We start from the raw sequence: 19,156 nt of genomic DNA, 5'->3' as shown, positions 1-19,156 counted from the left end.
TGCTGGGCAAATGGGGCAGTGCCCTACAAGGTCCAGTTGATGGCGCGATGGTGAAAGGAGATTTTTTTTTCAGTTGCACATTTTTAATATGAAGTTGTGAGTCAAAAGCAAATTTCCATCCATCCACCTATTTATTTTGCACTTTTTCAGGGTCATGGGCTGATCTGGAGTCCATCCCATCTGATTGGGAGTAGCTTACACCAAGGTCATTACAGTTAACAAATACTGCCAAAAAAAAAAGCGAAAATGATTTAAAAAAACCAAAACAAAATCGATGTGGATTTACATCTAACGTTAATAAAAACGAAACGCAAAACTACTATAATTATAGCAAAAATGAAAAAAAACCCCGAATACTAAAATAAAAACAAAACTAAGACAGAGCATTCAAAAAGTAACACTTGCTCAACGATACTAATTACAACTCACTTAATTAATTTTTTTTTAAAATGAACTATAATCCCTAGCTATTTTAAATCTGGCATACACCACGGGTCCCCCAATCTGTTTTGCACCTTGGACCTTGCACCTTTTCATGGACCGGCCTTAGAGGTGTAGTAGAGAAATACAGCAAAAATGAAATACCATGATGGCATAAAAACAAATGTAAAGTCCATGAAACATAGAACTCGCCACAACCCTGATTCAGTTGGAGCCCTCCATCTTGTCTTTAATGCATAAAGATCTTTGGCATATGTGCTACCTTTTTAAAGCGGAAGTCAACCGAGACACATTTTTTTCAAGAATATGTTGTGTGCAGGTCCACTAGTTGAAACACGACATTCTGGAATATGAGTTAAGCAGCAAAATCCACCCCTTTTTAGCGATCTCAGGGGGGCGGCCATTTTGTCAATTCTGTCGACTGAAAATGACATCACAGTTTCTCAGGGCTCAGATAATGACCAAACATGGCTCAGCTTCAGAAAACAGGTGAGCTGTGATTCGTTGTTACTTGAGCCCTGAGCAGTTGTGATGTCATTTTCAGTCGACAGAAGTGACAAAAGGGCCACCCCCAGAGATGGCTAAGAACGGGTGGATTTTGCTGCTTAACTCATATTGCACAAACGCAATATTTATCAGAATGCCTTGTTTCAACAAGTGGGCTTGCATAGAACATATTCTTGAAAAAAATATGTTTGGGTTGACTTCTTCTTTAATTGCAGCCTCTCCTAAAAGTCCATGGCAAATATTGCGTCTATACATTACAACCTCATTTTAAAGTTTTGTGCCCGGTTAGTGAGAAATGGTATAATGTTGAGTGCTCATACAAACGAGAGCAATCTTTTTTCCATCTTAATTAGTGTGTGCAGCTGGTGTGGCTGCTGTGTGGTAGCTGCAGGTTATGAGACCTGTGACTGACAGTTGCTTGACCCCAGCTGTTGAGTCGAGTGTAAAAGGCAAGGTGTTGGCCACTGAGGAAGGTCTTTAGATAACATGTGATGACCTTAGAGATCAGACCAAGCTCTTAATCTCCATGGGGGCTTCTTGCCTCTTTTTGACAATTCTTGACATTTTTTTTTTTTTTTTGCTGCCTCTCACTCTCTTGCTTTTTCTTGGTGTCTGCTGAGATGTTGCAGTGAGTTGGCAGCCTGTATCAGATCCTGAGGTAATTTACTGGCAGCGATAAGGAAGTGGTGAACACAGTCTTCCATTATAGTCCACTTTGACAGGGCAATTGGAGGCCTACAGAACAGAAGTGAAACTGGTGAATTTGGACGCTAGATAAAATGGTTACTTGCCAAGAAATTTATGAAACAAATTCAGTAGAAGTGGAATTGAGAGTGGCAATAATAAATAATGACATTCATATTGAAGCTGCACTCTGCTTGGTAAACTGCTGCAGAGTGGATGCGATAATGTAAATGACAATTTCAGTGCCTCTGATTTCAGCTTCTCAACGGTAATTATTCTCTGATTTCTTTAGTCCATCATGAAAGCAGTGTTTAATCAAAATAAGACATTTATAAAGATCTGCTTTTACTTTAAAAAATGACAGAACCAGTAACTGAATCAGTTTCAAAAAGGTTGGTGAGTACTAAATCAATCCCTCTCGTGTGAGATTACTTGTTATTTAGCAGTAGTTTTTTTCATCACTAAACTTTACTAAATAAGCAACAATAATAATAAACAGTAATCGGGAAAACTGTTTTTTATTTAAATACACTTTAATGCAAAATAAAAGTATCTGATACCTCAATTAATAGACGGAATAATTGATAGAATAATGGATTTAAAAAATATTCGATAATGACAGCCCAAGTTATTTTAATTTTGCACTAAACAAGAAATCTTGACCTGGAATGTTTACTAAATTACTCATGGACTATACGGACAAAAGCATTTGGTGAACACTGGCCCTTGTGTTGTTCAGTTTACCAATATACTGGATATATTTACAATATATATATATATATATATATATATATATATATATATATATATATATATATATATATATATATATATATATATATATATATTTCTTTTTTTTTTTTCACAACACAAATGTAAACAACACAAAAGTATGTGCATCTATGTGTTCATGTGACTATATTATTTTTTTTCTTTTCGATGAGGTTACAATGTAAAGCATTATTGTTACTTACATTTGAAACTTAAGTGAGACATTTCGACAAATTTTCATCAAATATACTGTATCCAATTTCATATCACCTTAGATATGATTCTCTCCATAATGTACAGGTACATACTGTAATCAACAGCAATCTACCTATGGCAGGCACTCTTTTTCTTTTCCTGCCAGGCCCTTTTTGCTTGCTATAAAAGTGGTTTTAATAGATTATTTATCTCTCTTTGCACCTGTAAATTCTCCTAAGTCAATGTGATGCATGATATTAAAATGAAAGCCGAAAACTTTAAAACCACCTTCAGGAGCCAATGGACACGTCTCCGGAATGGAGCTACAGAGGGACAATCCCAAAAGATATAAAAGTGGCTTACTAATACATTTTGGACGATTCTATGCTTCCAATTTTGTGGGAAGAGTTTGGAAAAGGCCCTTTTCTGTTCCAGGATGTCTTGCACCAGTGCACAAAGCAAAGCCCGTTAAAGGCATGGTTGGATGCGTTTGATGCAAGCACCATTGACTATCCACCTGTAGAGAAATTCCCTTCAGTGTCAATTTCATCTGTCCAAACATAGCAAGACATGCACTCACAAGCACCAGATCCAATGGACATGTCAGTAAGGGTGAGAAGGGCTACTGTAAGGTGCCTTGCTTCAGGGTAACTTTGCAAAGGAGACAGAGCTCCTTTCCTCCCCACATTGAATGTATGTGTGTGTGTGTGTGTGTGTGTGTGTGTGAGTGAGGTGTTTCGTCCATTCCCGCTTCTTCAGACAGCCCAGGGTCGTTACCTCGGGGTTTCTTTGAGAAAGAGTCTTTCTGCTGTGGGCTGTAAGGCAGAAGAAAAGGAGGCTAAATCAAGACACAGAGCGCCATGAATCATGTCAGCGGCAGAGCTAAAGAAGAGCGATGACACCATCTGTAGCAACATATGAATGACTAACGCAGCCACGGTGTTGTTGACACAAGCTGAAGCAGTGTGAAGAGGTTGTGAAGATGCGCGTTTCCTCTGGCTGCCGAGCCTGGAAACCGGTTTCAGTCAGAAATGAGCCAGGCAGAATTAGTTGGTTGAGTGCGGCATTTGTCACTCTGACGTTTGGGAAAATTGCGTGGGGGAATGTGGTTTTAGTTTGATGGCATATTTTGAAGCCTCTATCAACATATTTACAGTCAAGATCAGGCCGTTGGCTTTTTTATTGTTGTAGCAGGTTCTCTCATAGTCAATTCGTTGAAATATGTTTTTGCATAAAAATAGATTAAAACTCCATATTCTGGCTGCTTGCATGAAACGAGTACAAGTATGACACATTTATTCATCAATGTTGGACCATAGCGCCGTTATTGTGGGTGTATGTCGCTCAAGATAAAAAGCTTGATAATGTTTCTTCCCTCAAGTGTACATTTGCTGTGACCAGAGAACACACATTCCTAGCATAACTCAAATTTTCAACACCTAATATACGCTGAGTAGATGATTACTATGCTTTTGGATAGGAAAATAGGGGAAAGTAAATGTGTGTGTGTTGGTGTGGGGGGGGGGGGTTGGGGTGTGTGCGTGTGTCTGTGTGCGCGTCAAGTATGGACACAGCATTTCTTGCAATGATGAAATTAGCTTGATTTGGGCACGTCTGTCACTCTAAAAACAGTTGGGTTAAAAATCACACAATTTTGGGTCAAAAATGGACGATCAAAACGGGTCAAAACGATCCACAACTTGGGTCACTTTGACACAACTTTCTTGGTTGTTTTTTTTCAGAAAACAACCCCAAAATGGGTAGTTTTGTACAAAACAACCCCAAAAATGGTCTGTTTTGTACAAAACAATGCAAGAAAGTGGGTCAAATTGACCCAATTTGTGTATCGCTCCATTTTTGCCGTTGTTGAAAAAGCTCTCCTGGTGCATCTGTGATATTCCAAACTATCCATTCAGTATGTCCTTTTTATCAACGTGAGATGCATCTTCACTTGGACAGAATATTGACTGATGTGCCGCCAGCTCTGGTCCTGTCATCTTGACAGACAAATAAACAAACGACAGAAAAACATGGAAATTAATGCCTTCTGATGGGCCTTCTAGAGTGGGCTTTGTGTACTGCAACAGCAAGTGACCCTCTCTACGGCCACGGCGTTGCACACAATCATCTGCGGCTTGGTCAATTCATGGCAAGGATGTAAAGTGATTGACAGAAAAATCAACGTCTTTTTAAAAAAAAATTCTGATAGGCCCCTGACTTCCGTAGGCCGCTTGGCTCAGCCCAGGTAAACCTGTTGGTAAATGCGGCTATGACAGTGAGCCAATCCTAATCCTGGCCCAGATACTGTTGTGCCCATGGTGAGTACTCCCTGTACTCACTCTGCCTACTTTATTGGCTTTGACATATTTAACGTCAAAGTGCTGGAAATTCAGCCAGCAAAGCCTCTTTTTTGTCATTGGCTGAGAAAGTCTTTTTTTTTTTTTGGTGATTATTATATCAATTAGCCCTGCTGTTTGCAACTTTGGCACGCAAGTACAGAACGGCATCGATGCATTTTCAGCAATAGGCAACTCACTTTACTTGGTTGCTTAATTTCACATTTGATGAGCGGGCAGGCACTGCTTGTAGACAAGCATTAAAGAAAAACATCAAATTTTCAATTTAATTTCCCTTTAAAAACATTCTTGTTTTGACAAATTTCTCTCAAGAACACGCCTTTGTTATATTTTGTTCATAGCTGTGTTATTTTATGATCATCTTCAAACAGTTTTGTTTGTGTGTCACAATAGAAATGCACGTTGATGCGAAATTATAAAGTAGAAGAATCACAGCTGTTATTTTGCATCTGCTGTTGTCCCTCCGAAGTATCGTAGGCAGTGTTGTAATATTTTGACTCCACTGACACTGTTACGCTCTTCCGGCTTCATAGCCCTGCTAAATTATTCTCCTACAAGAAGGACTAGACCTGGACTGATCACACAAAACTTCATGGCCAGCCCTCTGGCTTCTTATCCACAAACTCACCACATTATTTTTTTTTTTTACCTATCTGACCAATGGCAAACATTCCACCCTGAGGGCTTGCAGTTGTATTTATGAGGGTGTTGTTGTTTTTGAAGCGCACAAAGAGCATGGAGCATTGTTAAGTGCTTTGTGTAATGAGAAGTCATGATGGAGGAGAACGCGCAATCTCACTCATAAATTATTTTCATCTTTGCAGTCGCTCTATTTGACAGAGAGATGGGTTCCTTTTGCTGCAAAAAAAAAAAAAAAAATTGACTTAACAAGGAAGCGTATCATAGCTTGTATTAATGGGTCTCGATGCAATTCAAGTGAAAGAGTGCGCGTGCAAAAGCACAAACTCGGTGATCTGTCTTTGTCAAATGGTCTAAAATTGAGCCGTGGAGCCAGGAGCCCAGACAACATACAGTAGATAGTATTTTGGTGAATGTAAATAGATGTACGGCCTCTATACCTTTGCTCTCAAATGCACTCGGCTGTACAAAGAAAGGGAGATACAGTGTGGGAGCATAAAGCCCATCAAAAATGAAGGGGGAGGCGATGTGATCAGTCGGCTATAAAATTGACTCAGACCAAGTGCTTTTACATTGTCTCGCTGTCAGCGATTGGTGATATAACATGACACGAAAATGTTAAACATTTCTGCTGTATTGAATATGTTTCACTGTGAACTGCCATTCACATTGTTTTGTTGTGGAGCCAAATAGTTGCCACCAATGGTTCCCTTTCTTCCCTATAAGAGTCAATAAAATCTCTTTGTAGTCTAATCCAACTCAACAACTTCTCATCAAATGGGTTGTCAATAATAATGAACAGTAAAAGTGAAAGTTTAGTCGGACGGCCGTTTAAAATTAGAGGCGGACCGGCCAAGAGACGGGTATTATTTTTTTCCCCCCAGAAAAAAAGGCGAATGACAGACGATGGAAGGGTAGCCACGCTGCAGACGGATGACGAATTACGGACGCAAAATTTTTGGTAAAATACCCAGCGCTGGTTACTATTTTAAATGGTCTGTGATGTATAATATTTGCAGCCATTAAAATTATGAGAGAATGATTATTTCAGGACAGAATTTTTATTAGGTAGAATTGTGCTGTTGATGCTGCTGTTTCATTTTCCTTGGACTTGATATATAACTACGGTGCCATGGCTTGCTCTTTACCCCACTTTAATAAGCACAATCGTTTTACCACAGTTCACTAATAATAGTGACCTTATACATTTGGACACTTAACAGTTTAAACAAACCTCCAGATTTGGAGATTCTTTTTGCAAGCAGAAACATTTTAGCCTTTCATTCGCTGTAATGCTGAGCGACAAGACGACTTGAAAGAACATATACGTACAAATAATCTCACAGAGTGTGATTAGACTGCATTTTGGTCCCTTATGCACTTTAGTTTACTTGTCGTGACTCTACAGTGTCTTCTCAGAGATTTAGGGACAGTGCATGCAACTGGAGAAACAACAGATGTGGCTCCTTGTTTCTGCCAGCTGTGCTAAAATAATTAGAGCTGAGCAGACAAAAACTCTATACTTGGTTGCATGCTGCAGCTGTAAAGTGTAAACCTTAAATTTATATATGTAATCACACCCCTGCGATTGGCCGGTAACCAATTCAGGTTGTCCCCCGCCTATTGCCCGAAGATAGCTGGGATAGGCTCCGGCACGCCCGCGACCCTTGTGAGGATAAGCGGTATAGATAATGGATGGATGGATGGATGGATGGTATTCACACCGTGCATACTGACCAACAATCATACATCTTGCTTAATCTCTACTTTTGTATTTGTAATAAAATGCACACTGTAGTAACTGTTATCCAACACTTTGAGCACATTTCATGTTTATCATATTGGCCAGTTGAACCAAAGTTGTTTTCCGTCGCCATAATATGTCTCTGCTCAGAAGATAACTTAGGATATTTGTGACGCCAGCCTCTTAGGGATTTGAAATCCAAGAATGCCGTCACATCCGTGGATTAATTTTCATAATCAGTGAATGTGCATGTCACCAAGCAGCAATCTGCCTTTGCGGTGTAAAGTGCTTACATTCAACAACTGGAAGTATTCCCATTACTTTGATTCGGTCGAGCAGAAAGATTACAAGATGATGACAAGACTGTTTTCCTTGCAAAATAAGAAGTGAAAAATCATGACAGTTTACTACTCTGTAAGAAGAGTTACTGTACATTTGAAATTGAAAGTGTGAAATTACTCTCTAACAAATACTGTATGAGCATCCAAAGTAGGGGGTTCAGATGTTTGGGGGATGGCTGAACCAGATGGGCTTTTCATCAACTTTTATGGATTCATATGTTGCAGAAACATTTTGACTTTGAAACCTGACCGGATCGCTGTGACATTTGCACAGTTTGCAAACAAATGCAAATTAAAATTATGCATTTAATGGACAATACTGATTATTGGCAACAAAGTGGAAAAAGTGGTTGGAGCATTGCCCTCACATTTCTGTGATTCAGGGTTCAATTCTCAGCTTCGACCTTCTGTTTGGAGTTGGCATGTTCCCCCCCCATGCTTGTTTGAAGATAATTGCTGAAAACAAAAAAAAAAACTGAATACTGAATTGTGAAGGAATAGAGTTAAACTCTTTTTCACCATTTCTGTGTTCCTGATTTTTTTAGGCATGCCTATAATGGGTGCGAAGTGATGTACTTGGGCTGTTGGCCTTGCTCCACCAAAAATGTGAGCGCCTCTGTTCTCATCAGTGGTTGTCTGTTGCATTTGTGAGTTACTTAGTTATTTTTTACTCGGCCTATTTCTATCAATACAGTGTGCAGTTAGCTAGCTAGCTATTTCGTCACACCGAAAAGGCATCCTTAGATGTCACAATTTACACAACAGCTTGGTGTCACTACTTAAATTCCCAAGCGAGGAGATGATGCATGGACGAGCCTGCCGCCCGTCATCATCTGAAAGGAGCCCTCGACGCATGTTAGCTCATGAGCTAGCTGGTGGCTACCTCCTCCCATCGCAGCGTGGAAAGCCCCGCGATTACCCAATGGGATATAGTCAAGGCACCAGAGGCTTCAAGCGGATATATTCTTGCGGCTCGAACTCGTACAGCTGTGTAGACTAAGAATGTTGCTAGATGAAAAGGCATCCATTTTTCAGAGGGACATGGTTTCGGCATATTCAGCAGAAACACCGACACAGACAATGGCTTGATTTTCCGCGATTTTGAAGCCTCCTTTTATTATCTTGCCATTTTTTTTTCATCATTTCAATTTGACAGGGTTGTAAACAACACTTTTCTCTGTGATATGGCAATTTATTTTCCCTTTACAGGTTGTAAACACGATGAACACTCTCACGCAGTAGCTGCTGTCAGCCACAGCTCCGGCCTAGACATTCATGTGCAGGCTCACCGACATCACACAACACTGGAGTATTTTCCATATATTTAATGCGTGCAATTTTTTGTTCAAATAATTTACAATGTTTGGATGAGTCTGGAGTGTATGGCCTGCGATGAAGAGGTGTTCACTCTATTTAGATTACTGCCTTAGATCGATTGAAAATGGAAAATAATATTGCAATTTACAGACTACACATAATTTCCAAATGGATGGGGTTTGAATTTTTCAAAATTGTTAAATTATTTTGTATTAACCTTAAAATGAGGGAATTCTACCAATACCTCTTGTGGGGTAGAAGGCGCATTCAAAGCTTATTACAATCTATTTGCGCTTTGTATTGCACAAAAACCAAGAACAGTTCAGCTGTGCAAAAAAATTGCTCAGTGTTTACTTTCATTCTGACATTTTACTTGCACCACTATTCTAGAAAAGTGTTTATCAAGTCACGTTGTTTATGTGTATTTACAGAACTCCCCATGAATTCATAATCAGCCTCCCAATGTTTGCCTTTGCATTTCCGTGAGGCAGGTGTTGAAATTTGGATAAGCTTGGTCAATGATTGAAGATGGCAAAGATGTCTAAGCCTCTTAAATTTCGTGCCAGAGTGGAAAAAAAAAATGTTTTTCATCAGAATACAGTTTGCGTAATCTGCTCTGGATTGAGACCAAAACTATTACTGTACTACGTGGGATTCAGAAGGATATTTTTCTGCATTCTGAAATGAAAACTTAACAATGGATGGACAAGAATGTCCTGCAGTGTCAAGAAAATAGCACGACTTCCAATGCTTGCATCTTGACGACATGATATCATGAAATCACTGATTATTCTTTTATTGTCAACCCTGCTCTTACCACATCTGCTTAATCCCGGACATCATTGCCCTTATGGGACATTAACATCTTTAAAAATTCCCTCTGTCTGTGACCATCTGGTTTTATGAGGCCATTGTACCTCCTAGATAGCCAACTTTTCCATTTGTCCTTATTACCTTCCATAAAACACCAGTATTTAAGAGGAGTTATAAAAGTTCCATTGCTATTTGACGACGTCTGATATCTGCTTGACATTAACCGCTTGCATGATGCAGTAGTCCATTTGCACACTGAGCCACTCACCATTGCAGGCAAATTATCGGTATAATATAACACTGCTTTTATAGCTTTATTCTACTATAATAATGGATGTGTGAAGGGGGCTGACACAATTTGAAACTAGGCAGAATCCATATGTTGCAATGCTGTCCTAAATAAGTTTAATTGGAACGGGATTTAATTTTGTGAGTCCCAAACAACCCAGTTAAGGGTAATAGTACAGTATACACTTGTGACACTAGTACAATCTAATGAGATCCGAAATGCTGTAAAAAAATATTTTGGTTATAGTCTACAAGATTTTTAGAGATTATTTTACAGTATTTCCCCAACTACTTAACAGTCAAAAGACATGAGAAAACACAACCTAATTTATCTTTATTTTACATAGACGTTTGCCACTGTCTGCCTAGAATAATTGATCTATTCTACATAAGAATTTAGGCTCACATTTGGAGACAAATGCGGGCGGATCTCGATTTTCATACACACACTCACAAGGCTCACTGTGGGTGTTTGCCAATTTGGCAGAGTGGTCTCCGCCAAACTGAGTGGGCCGTGCAGCAGAAGGAGTGTCTTGTAGTTGGATCTTGAATTTGGTGGCAGAAAATCGATCTTAACTTAACTGAAACCACCAAAAAGGTTGTGCACACTGCAAACAAATGGTCGGATTGCAACGTATTTCATTCATAAATATTTGAACAGTAGGCGTCAAACTCTTTGCGTCGTTTTGTTCTATTTTTTAAAATAATCCCACTGGGTGCTATAGCTATGGAAGGCACACAAACAATCAGGGTTGGAAGGCGGTCTCCATGTGCCGACTTCACAACATAGATGTGCGTAAGCCATGTTGAGACTCAAGCACGTGACTGGTGCGCAGCCCTCCCTCTCGCTCATTTGAGAAATAATTCGCCTCTATGCAGCGATACGTCACGTGCCACAGATGATTTACACAGGTCATGAAAATAGAGCCCCATCTGAATTTTAAAAATATTTTTTGTACATAATCCTCATTATGATACATGTTGAAGAAAGGAGCCATGCTCACCGCTTACATAATGTCCATTAATATTTTCTTCATTCTTTAATAATAACTACTGTAGAATTTAACAGTCCTCAGTTCCACAGTCTTTTCACAGTCCAGCCACTCAGGAGTTCATTTATATTTTCTTCACATTTTTTCAAACGTTAGGGTAAAAGAGGGTCTGAAAATGTCTGGCAGTGAATGAGTTAAACACAATCAGTGTCCAGCACTTTAATTCAACTGTACACATTTTATTCATTTTATTTTAGGTAGCATCTCCTAATTATCAACATACATCATCTTATTGCTCTGTCATTCCAATTAAATCAGATGACAATTTACAGGTTTGACAGGCCTTGCGCTGAAAACGTTTCCCTACATTGTATTTACTTGTGAGAGAAGCCCTTTTTTTTTTTTTTTTTTTTACACTTGACCCCTGTATTATTATTATTACTAATATTGTTTTTTTTACCTACCATCTGCTCCTCTGCAGGGATCCTGGGGCTATGTTCCTTCTAAGATAGATTGTTGTGATATCACTGTGCACTACTGCTGTCTAGACGTGACCATGCAAAAATAGGGTTTCAATTATTATGACTTTAATTGTCAACATGTTCAAAGCCCTAATTAAAAAAAAAAAAGGGTTTGCTTCACCAATATGCCATACTGCATTTAGCCGCCTCTTTAGTGTACATATCTGTAATTAATCCATCTGAGCAAAATGAGTGAGCTCTGACAACTCAGTAATTACAGATTCCTGTCACAAAAGCGCAATTACCTGCTGACCAACTCTCAGATCCTATTAGTTCCCGCCAGTACTTTACTGAAGCAGCTCTGTCTGGAAAATTCCATGTTGATACGCTAGCAAAAGCCAATACGACTTTAAGGCTTAGGGCTTTTGTGTAATTGGAACAAACATGTCAGTCGGGGTGTTAGGGGATCAATCTTTGCCAGAGGATTCAGTGAGTGTTGTTGTGTTATCTGTGTTGTCGCTGCTGCCATTAACACAGTTCTTGATATGTTCTATATTTTGCTCTAGCAAAGTATACAATCCAAATTATTCTAATCGTTTACGGACATACTATGTGATCGAAGCTGAATAATGAAACTTCAAAACGTTAATTACCCTACTTGATTTCCAAGTCATGCATACCGGTAAATAGAATCAACATGCATGTATGATACGGATATAGAGAGAATGTTTTACTCTACAGAATATAAATTGATTTACTCCACCATCAGTTTACAGCGTGATGCATGGGTGATTTGTGCCTGTTTCCAGTTCCCTTAATAAGGATTGAGAACCGGAAATGAGAGGGCTTGTACCAGACTGACTCATCCTTCCTCACAGGCTGGTCCAAACACATACATGGGCTTTCACTTGTATAGTGCTTTGGATTTTAGACCTTCGGAGTACTCAAAACACTTTAATACTCTCCCCTCATTTAATCTATTGGTAATGCAGCATCAGGAGCCATTAGGGGTTCAGTATCCTGCTCAAGGACACTTTGACATGGTCAAAAGGGCTTAGGATCAAATCTACAATCTTCAGGTTGGGCGAAGTTACCACCTGAGCCATGCTCTCCAAATTAAATAGGAGGATATTGTAATTATGACAGCCTTAACAAACCTAATTAAGATAAGTGTACTCCTCATTCACTATTGTTTGTGCAACTATGAAGGGTTATTGTATTGATGTGTACTGCCACCATGACTTCCACTACTATCGTCTGGATCTTAGAGCCGGAATTGTTGCAGTGTGACATCTCTGAACCTTTGTGGGGTCTTTGTGGCTGCCGAATGGACAACAAGATGTAGCAGATACACAGTTCCACATATAGTAGATGGAATCAATTCAAACCTGTGGAGTTAACGGTAGTTGGAGTATTCCTTGTTTTTGGTCCCTTTCCACTATGGAAATGAACTATCTTGTCTCTTCCCTCTGTTCAGTAGTGAGCTCAAGTGCTGTGGTCTCCACAGTGACAAGCTGAAGGCAGGTATCACCTTCTGGTTCGCAAACCGCAGGCCTGCTTTGTTTCTCACTCAGCCAACCATGGAGAGCGTGCATTTTCTAACCGCTTCATCTCCCGAGTCACGGAACTCCTCTCTCCATTACATTTTGATGAAGCATCACTCCGAAAATTAAAAAAACAAGAGATAGTAGAGTGTTTGGAGACAGCGGACTAGTTCATTGCCTGGATGCCTAAAAGGGACAGAAAGATTTAGCTGACTACAAACTGACAACATTCCCTTAAATGTCGTAGACCATGGAGCATAAAGTCAATTTAGTAAGGCCAAAAAGCCAAGTCAAGTCAAATTGAAGATAGTTTGTTCCGGAATACCATCCATCCTCTGATTTTGAGGGGATTTTGTTTGCTAAGAAAATAATGGAATCTGAACCAATCCGTTCCACTGACGGACTAAAATATTTATTCGCTGCACAGAGAATTTTTAAACTTGTGACGTGTACAGTATGGTGACACCCAAGTTTATGCTTTGAATGTGAGACTTCTTATTTTCCAGTCTGTCTGCTTATTCTGTTGTCACCTTAAGCTTATGGTATGCGAACGTGTTACAAAGTGAATGTGAAACTCAGGGCTAAATCATAAACTCAATGACAAAGCACTGAAGGATTTGCTGAATTCATCTTTTGAATGTCAAAACAACTGCCGCTCCCATCACTAAAGGCAATGGTGGTGTCCAAAGTTTGTAGTGGTCCTATAAATATGAAGTCTGATAACCCCTTCTGAGTTTCTTATATATGTTTCCATAAATGGATTGGCTCTGTTACAGATAAACAATCTTTTAAGATGAGAAAAATCCTTGCGTCACGACACTTTTTTATAATTTTGCCTTTTTACACCGCAACAATGGATTTGAAATAAAATAACCAAAATTTGGTTGGAGTGTTGCCTTTCCGATTTTAAGAGCTAACATCAAAATATGGCACTGAACATTTAATAATTATCATTGTTTTATACAATATACCGTATAATATAGGTATACCGTATCACATCAGGGACTCAAAAGTATGTGAGTGCAAGTGTCAGTCAGCGTCAGTTTTTCTCAGCTATTTCTGAATTCACCGGTCAGTAAGAAACAAAACATCAAATATACATCCGTACGACCCAGACATTATGACGGGATTTGAATTCCACCACCCATATTTTCTTTTAAATAAATTAGACACCTTGCTTCCCGTGCTTTATTTATTCATATAGTCTTCACTTGACCCCAACTCGCTTCAAATCACTTTCGTTTGTTTTCGACTAAGAACTCACCAGTCTGACAACACAGGTTTTTGTCTGGTAATTTTCGTATTCACAGTGCTAACAATGCTTTTTGTATATAACCAAACTTGCAAAACAGTTTGTGCGTCAGGTTCTCAGCAGTTTGTATGTTTCCCTTGATCTATTCATTATATTTTATTTGATAAGGGGCTTGAGATGAGTGCTCACTCGGCAGTTACCGTTGTCATCGTTCCCACAGCCGCAAAGACAGAGACCTTGGGGTGAACTGAAGTCTTATTACAAAGCAATAAAAACATTGAGCTGCTTTCAAATAAGGATTAATGTAGCATATAGAAACGTCAACGTCATAAGTGAGTGGTTTCATCCAGTGCACTCACGGTGGTTTAACGGTTTTATATTCAAGTAGGATCATAAAGAATAGCTTAACCCGTACGGAATGCACAGCTACAGAGGAGCAGTGAAACGCATTGTGCATGTGCTGAGACAAGTGAATCATGATTCTTTCACATTGCAAAACCCTGTTTAGCCCCAGGATGTTGCGGCAATTGAATTACATCATCGCCTGTGTGTGCCGCCTGAATATGAATGACTTTTAATATTGATATCCGAAGACCGTCGGCAATGATGGCTCTATTTATGTTGTGAGACTGTCTTTCAAGTCAACATTTTTTTTTGTGTTCACAGCTACACTCTGCGCGTGGTGGGAAACGGTATTAAGGCTCAAGCTGCCAACCCTGAGGTTAAAGTGAAAGGAGCCGACTCGGTGATCCATCAAATCATAGACAAGCTGAAACATATCAATCAGGTAGGCTTCGTCACTTTATGGACTGTATTTATTAGGGCTGTTAAAGTTAAAGAGTTAACTTTGGAGATTAATTCGATTTGATAAAGAGTTCAAAAAAATTAACTCAGTTGACTCAGTTTTATTTACTTCCTGTTGCAGTTGACCTCTACTCACTTTGCTGCCAAACTTAGAGGAGAGTCACTGGCGCAAAGACAGACCAAGACGGACTTTTACGTAGTTTTACTCTAAAAAGTTGCTGGACGGCTCCTTGGAGAAATTCTAAATAATTTTTGCACTTTGCAAAGCCAAATTCAAATACCATATTAGTTGTTTGTCTTTGGCGTATCGTTCAACAGTTGTATTTTACAGGAAAAGAATCCTATTCAAGGATCAAAGAAAGCTATTATGACAGTCTTTGAATCGAAAAATAGTTTAAATTTTTTCCCCCACATTAATTCCAAAATTTTACTCAAGGAAATATCTGTCAAAGCTTCGTAGAAAATTGTAGTTGAAAATGCGATTAATCGTGATCAATCATGGAAAATTTGGCGATTAAATAGTTAAAAAATGTTAATCGCTTGACAGCACTCGTATTTATACATTAAAAGGTTGGAGTTTGTTGTTTTAAAACTTCTGGCAATATTTGAATGGAGCCTCACTTCGCTAATCCTCCAACAACTCGAGTCTCTGACAAAAATCACACTCGTCACACACATGCACAAGACATGCACTGTACTGTATGTCATATGCACAGTAAACAAGTCCATGTTAACCACGGCTGCTATGCAGGTAGTTGGTGATGATGGCCAGGGCCGACCCGGAAATACACCGTCCGTTTCATTCATATCTACATATAGTCTTGAAATTCCCAATGGCCGCCCTGCCCCTGCCCTTGTTTCATCTCAGGATTTGTTCCTTTTTTGCTAACCAGTGGTGGATATTCTGCGTTAGTTTTAGCCAAGCTTCTCCAGCCCAAGGAAAGAAGGCTGACAAACGATTGAGGTTTTGTCACGTCAGTTCCAGCTTCTGTCTGATTGGTTGTGTGTCCTTGGGCATGGTGGTCCCTTAAAAATCAAATTAGAGATACAAGATGGAGTAGAGGGATGTTTTTTTCTACAGATTATTTTACTAATGTACTACTGTCAGGTCGAAACTGACATTTTTTTCAAATGACAAAAAGTGATAAATGTAAAAAATAAATGTATCCATTTATCAAGATTATTCAATTCATCTTTCATTGCTACTATCACGTGACCATTTTACAAACGACTTCCTTCTGTCAATCAGCTAATTGTCCATTTGGAATTATACATACAGATATGTCACATTCCACCACTTGTGTCGTTCTACTGACCTTTTCCACAGATGTCATTTTGGCGTCGTAAAACAGTAAATGTTAGGACAGCCACAGTTGCCATTTATGCTCTACTGAGTAAAATTCTAGTTAAATGTGATCATTATAGAGCTGCAAAAACAGAAGCCTATCAGCACCGCAAGACCTTTGCACTGTTCTGTCTGCGTCTCTAAAGAGATGAATACAGGAACCTTTTTCTTAGTCCGACCCCAGCCTTTTCTCATGACCCTAGACACAATCATCAAAACGGATGCCTATTCAAATCACTGTAGAGTTACCTTGACATATCTTGCTTTCATTGGAACCCGTGTTCTGTTTGTGTTACTATGGTGGCATCTGGGCACATAACAGAGCTGTTCCCTCTGTTGGCTTCAATGACATCTTTTGTGTAGTTGTGCCGCTGCAAAAGCATCTTAGCACGTTTACGTGTTAGTTGCTTTAGTTTCCTCAGTGACAGTCTGAGGGCTCGGTCATCTCTCCTGACCTCATTCTGCCATCCTCGACCCTCTACCTTACTAATTTGCGCCATCGGTGGGTTGTCACAGCAGATGAATCGATATCATAATCGTTTCAGAGCTTCAGATCTGATTTAGTGGCATTCAGTTGTTTGGCTTCCTTTTGCAAGTATATTTTGTTTGTATTCTGGAGAGTGCATCTTTTTTTTTTTTTTTTTCCTGTTCATGTTTAAATGGGCTTGTATGCTCCAGTATTCATTCGAGTACACATTCACTAAATGTACAATGTTCAGGTATTGTGTTACTTTTAATTCGTCCACATTCGGCAAGTCACTCATTTCCTACAAAGCCGTGTGTTTACTCACGACTGACTGCTTATGATGAACTGGAGCACTGTAATCCCAATGAAGCAGCACAATTGTTTCTCAAATCAAAAATCATGATGAATTTACATGAAACTCTATTAGCCATTGGCTTTCTGGCATATTTTCTTTTAAAGCTAAGTCAGGGTCTCATGCGCACCATCTCATAAAGCGAAAGTACAGTGGTACCTCTACTTACGAACGTCTCTTCATACGAAATTTTCAAGTTACGAAACGCCTCAACAGGAAAATATTGCCTCTTGTTACGAAAGAAATTTCAGGATACGAAAGGTAAAAATACAGTATGGGCTGCTACTCACAGCTCCGGAGTTCCCTGAACGCAACATACTCATAGCTGCTCTGCCATTGGCTATTACCTAGCATCTTCCTGGCATCCCATTGGCTAAGGGGGATCTCTACCGAATGTGTCTGTGTAAATAGACAGGTAGGTAGATATATATGTGATAGATATGCAGACATAATAGAAAAGTATGAAAAAGGGATGCGTTTGGTTGATCTCGCCAAAGAATATGACCGTAATGTATCGACAGTCGCCACGTTATTAAATCAGTTCTTTACAAAACGCCAGGCAAAAACCACTTCTGAGAGAGAACATGAACCAAAGAGGGCAAAAAGCGATGAGGACAGCAATTAAAAGGTAAACGACCATCATTTTTTATTCTTTACCCTATTCTTTGTTTTTTACATTATGCACAACTCTCATTTATTGTGCAATAATCTAATTGTAACATGTATTTGTTACATGTTGTGATGCATTTTTATGCTTGATAAAACATTTATGTCTGAATACTGGGGGGCTTGGAAGGGATTAGGGCATTTACATGGAAAACGCATCTTTACTTACAAAATTTTCTACTTAAGAAATTTCTTCCAGAACCAATTAATTTCGTAGGTAGAGCTACCACTGTACTGTTTTTAAAATTTTTTTTTCACAAACTGTGAAGAGTGACATGCAATGTTACGTTGGTCCTGCTGTGATTATGTGACCAAAATAAGACACTCAAACCTTTTGTTGACTAGAAACGATTTGCCGGAACGACACAACAGCGCTTGTTTCAATGTACAGAAAGTGACCCAGAAAAGTTTTTAAGAATGAACAGTCTGACAACTACTTTTCTATTCTTCCGGAAGCTGGCTGAAACATTGTGTCTCATACGTTGGAAGTTTTTAAAAAATGCAAGGCAAATGCTGTGCAAGTGCTGGAAAGAAACTATTTCAAAACAGGAGCAGAAATATAATTTAGTAACTGTTCCCTGCTGCTCTACGATCTCATGTACGTGTGCATTTCATCATAGGTATCAGCATCACACATAACTAGACAGGACTATATCTGGAATGAGCTGCATAGCAAATACTATGCCCAAGTGTCACTTTTCTCACAGAGAACATCACTAACAAGACCCCACAAAGATTCAGTTTTCAAAGAAAGCACTGCAAATCAAAGAAATTGAATCTTTTCACATGATTCTCACTCTGTAGAAAGAAGAAAATGACACATTATGTATACAGGTAAAGGAACATACTGAAAAGCAACTTCATGTTTTTGTATTTACCTTTTCTTAACACATCATTACTGATGTTGTCAAGGTTTTCGGTGTTTTCCCCTCTAATTCTACTATTCTGTCAGATTATAGCTACTGGTGCAGGTGAAAGTTTCGGTTCAGCAAAAACAATTACTGATAGCTCAGCTATCATTCAAAACTCTCTGACATAGAAACAAACTATTGAAAGGTAGAGGTTGGTCTGACAACAAAAGGCCAATTCATGTTACTGTTACAAGCAACTACATTCTGAGTGACACACACTTATGACTAGGGATGGGCAATTTGGGCTAAAAAAAAAAAATCTTTAT

The 19,156-nt window shown here is 39.1% G+C and overlaps 1 protein-coding gene across 2 annotated transcripts in view; it reads left to right on the top strand.

The window, feature by feature from the left end:
• gpc5a (glypican 5a) overlaps positions 1 to 19,156 on the top strand; it is an 89,134-nt gene that overhangs the window by 33,527 nt on the left and 36,451 nt on the right. For both annotated transcript variants that reach the window (XM_086025929.1, XM_086025930.1), the window contains exon 7: positions 15,013 to 15,133. In XM_086025929.1, the coding sequence (XP_085882055.1) occupies positions 15,013 to 15,133 (121 nt within the window). The remainder of the gene's footprint in view (positions 1 to 15,012; positions 15,134 to 19,156) is intronic.

The sequence above is a fragment of the Filicampus tigris genome, chromosome 3 (assembly GCF_054856515.1).
Source record: "Filicampus tigris isolate MCC_2025a chromosome 3, RoL_Ftig_1.0, whole genome shotgun sequence".
In the NCBI taxonomy this organism is placed as follows: Eukaryota; Metazoa; Chordata; class Actinopteri; order Syngnathiformes; family Syngnathidae; genus Filicampus; species Filicampus tigris.
Note: the sequence above shows the minus strand (reverse complement) of the source record. Positions and strands in the feature narration are given on the sequence as shown.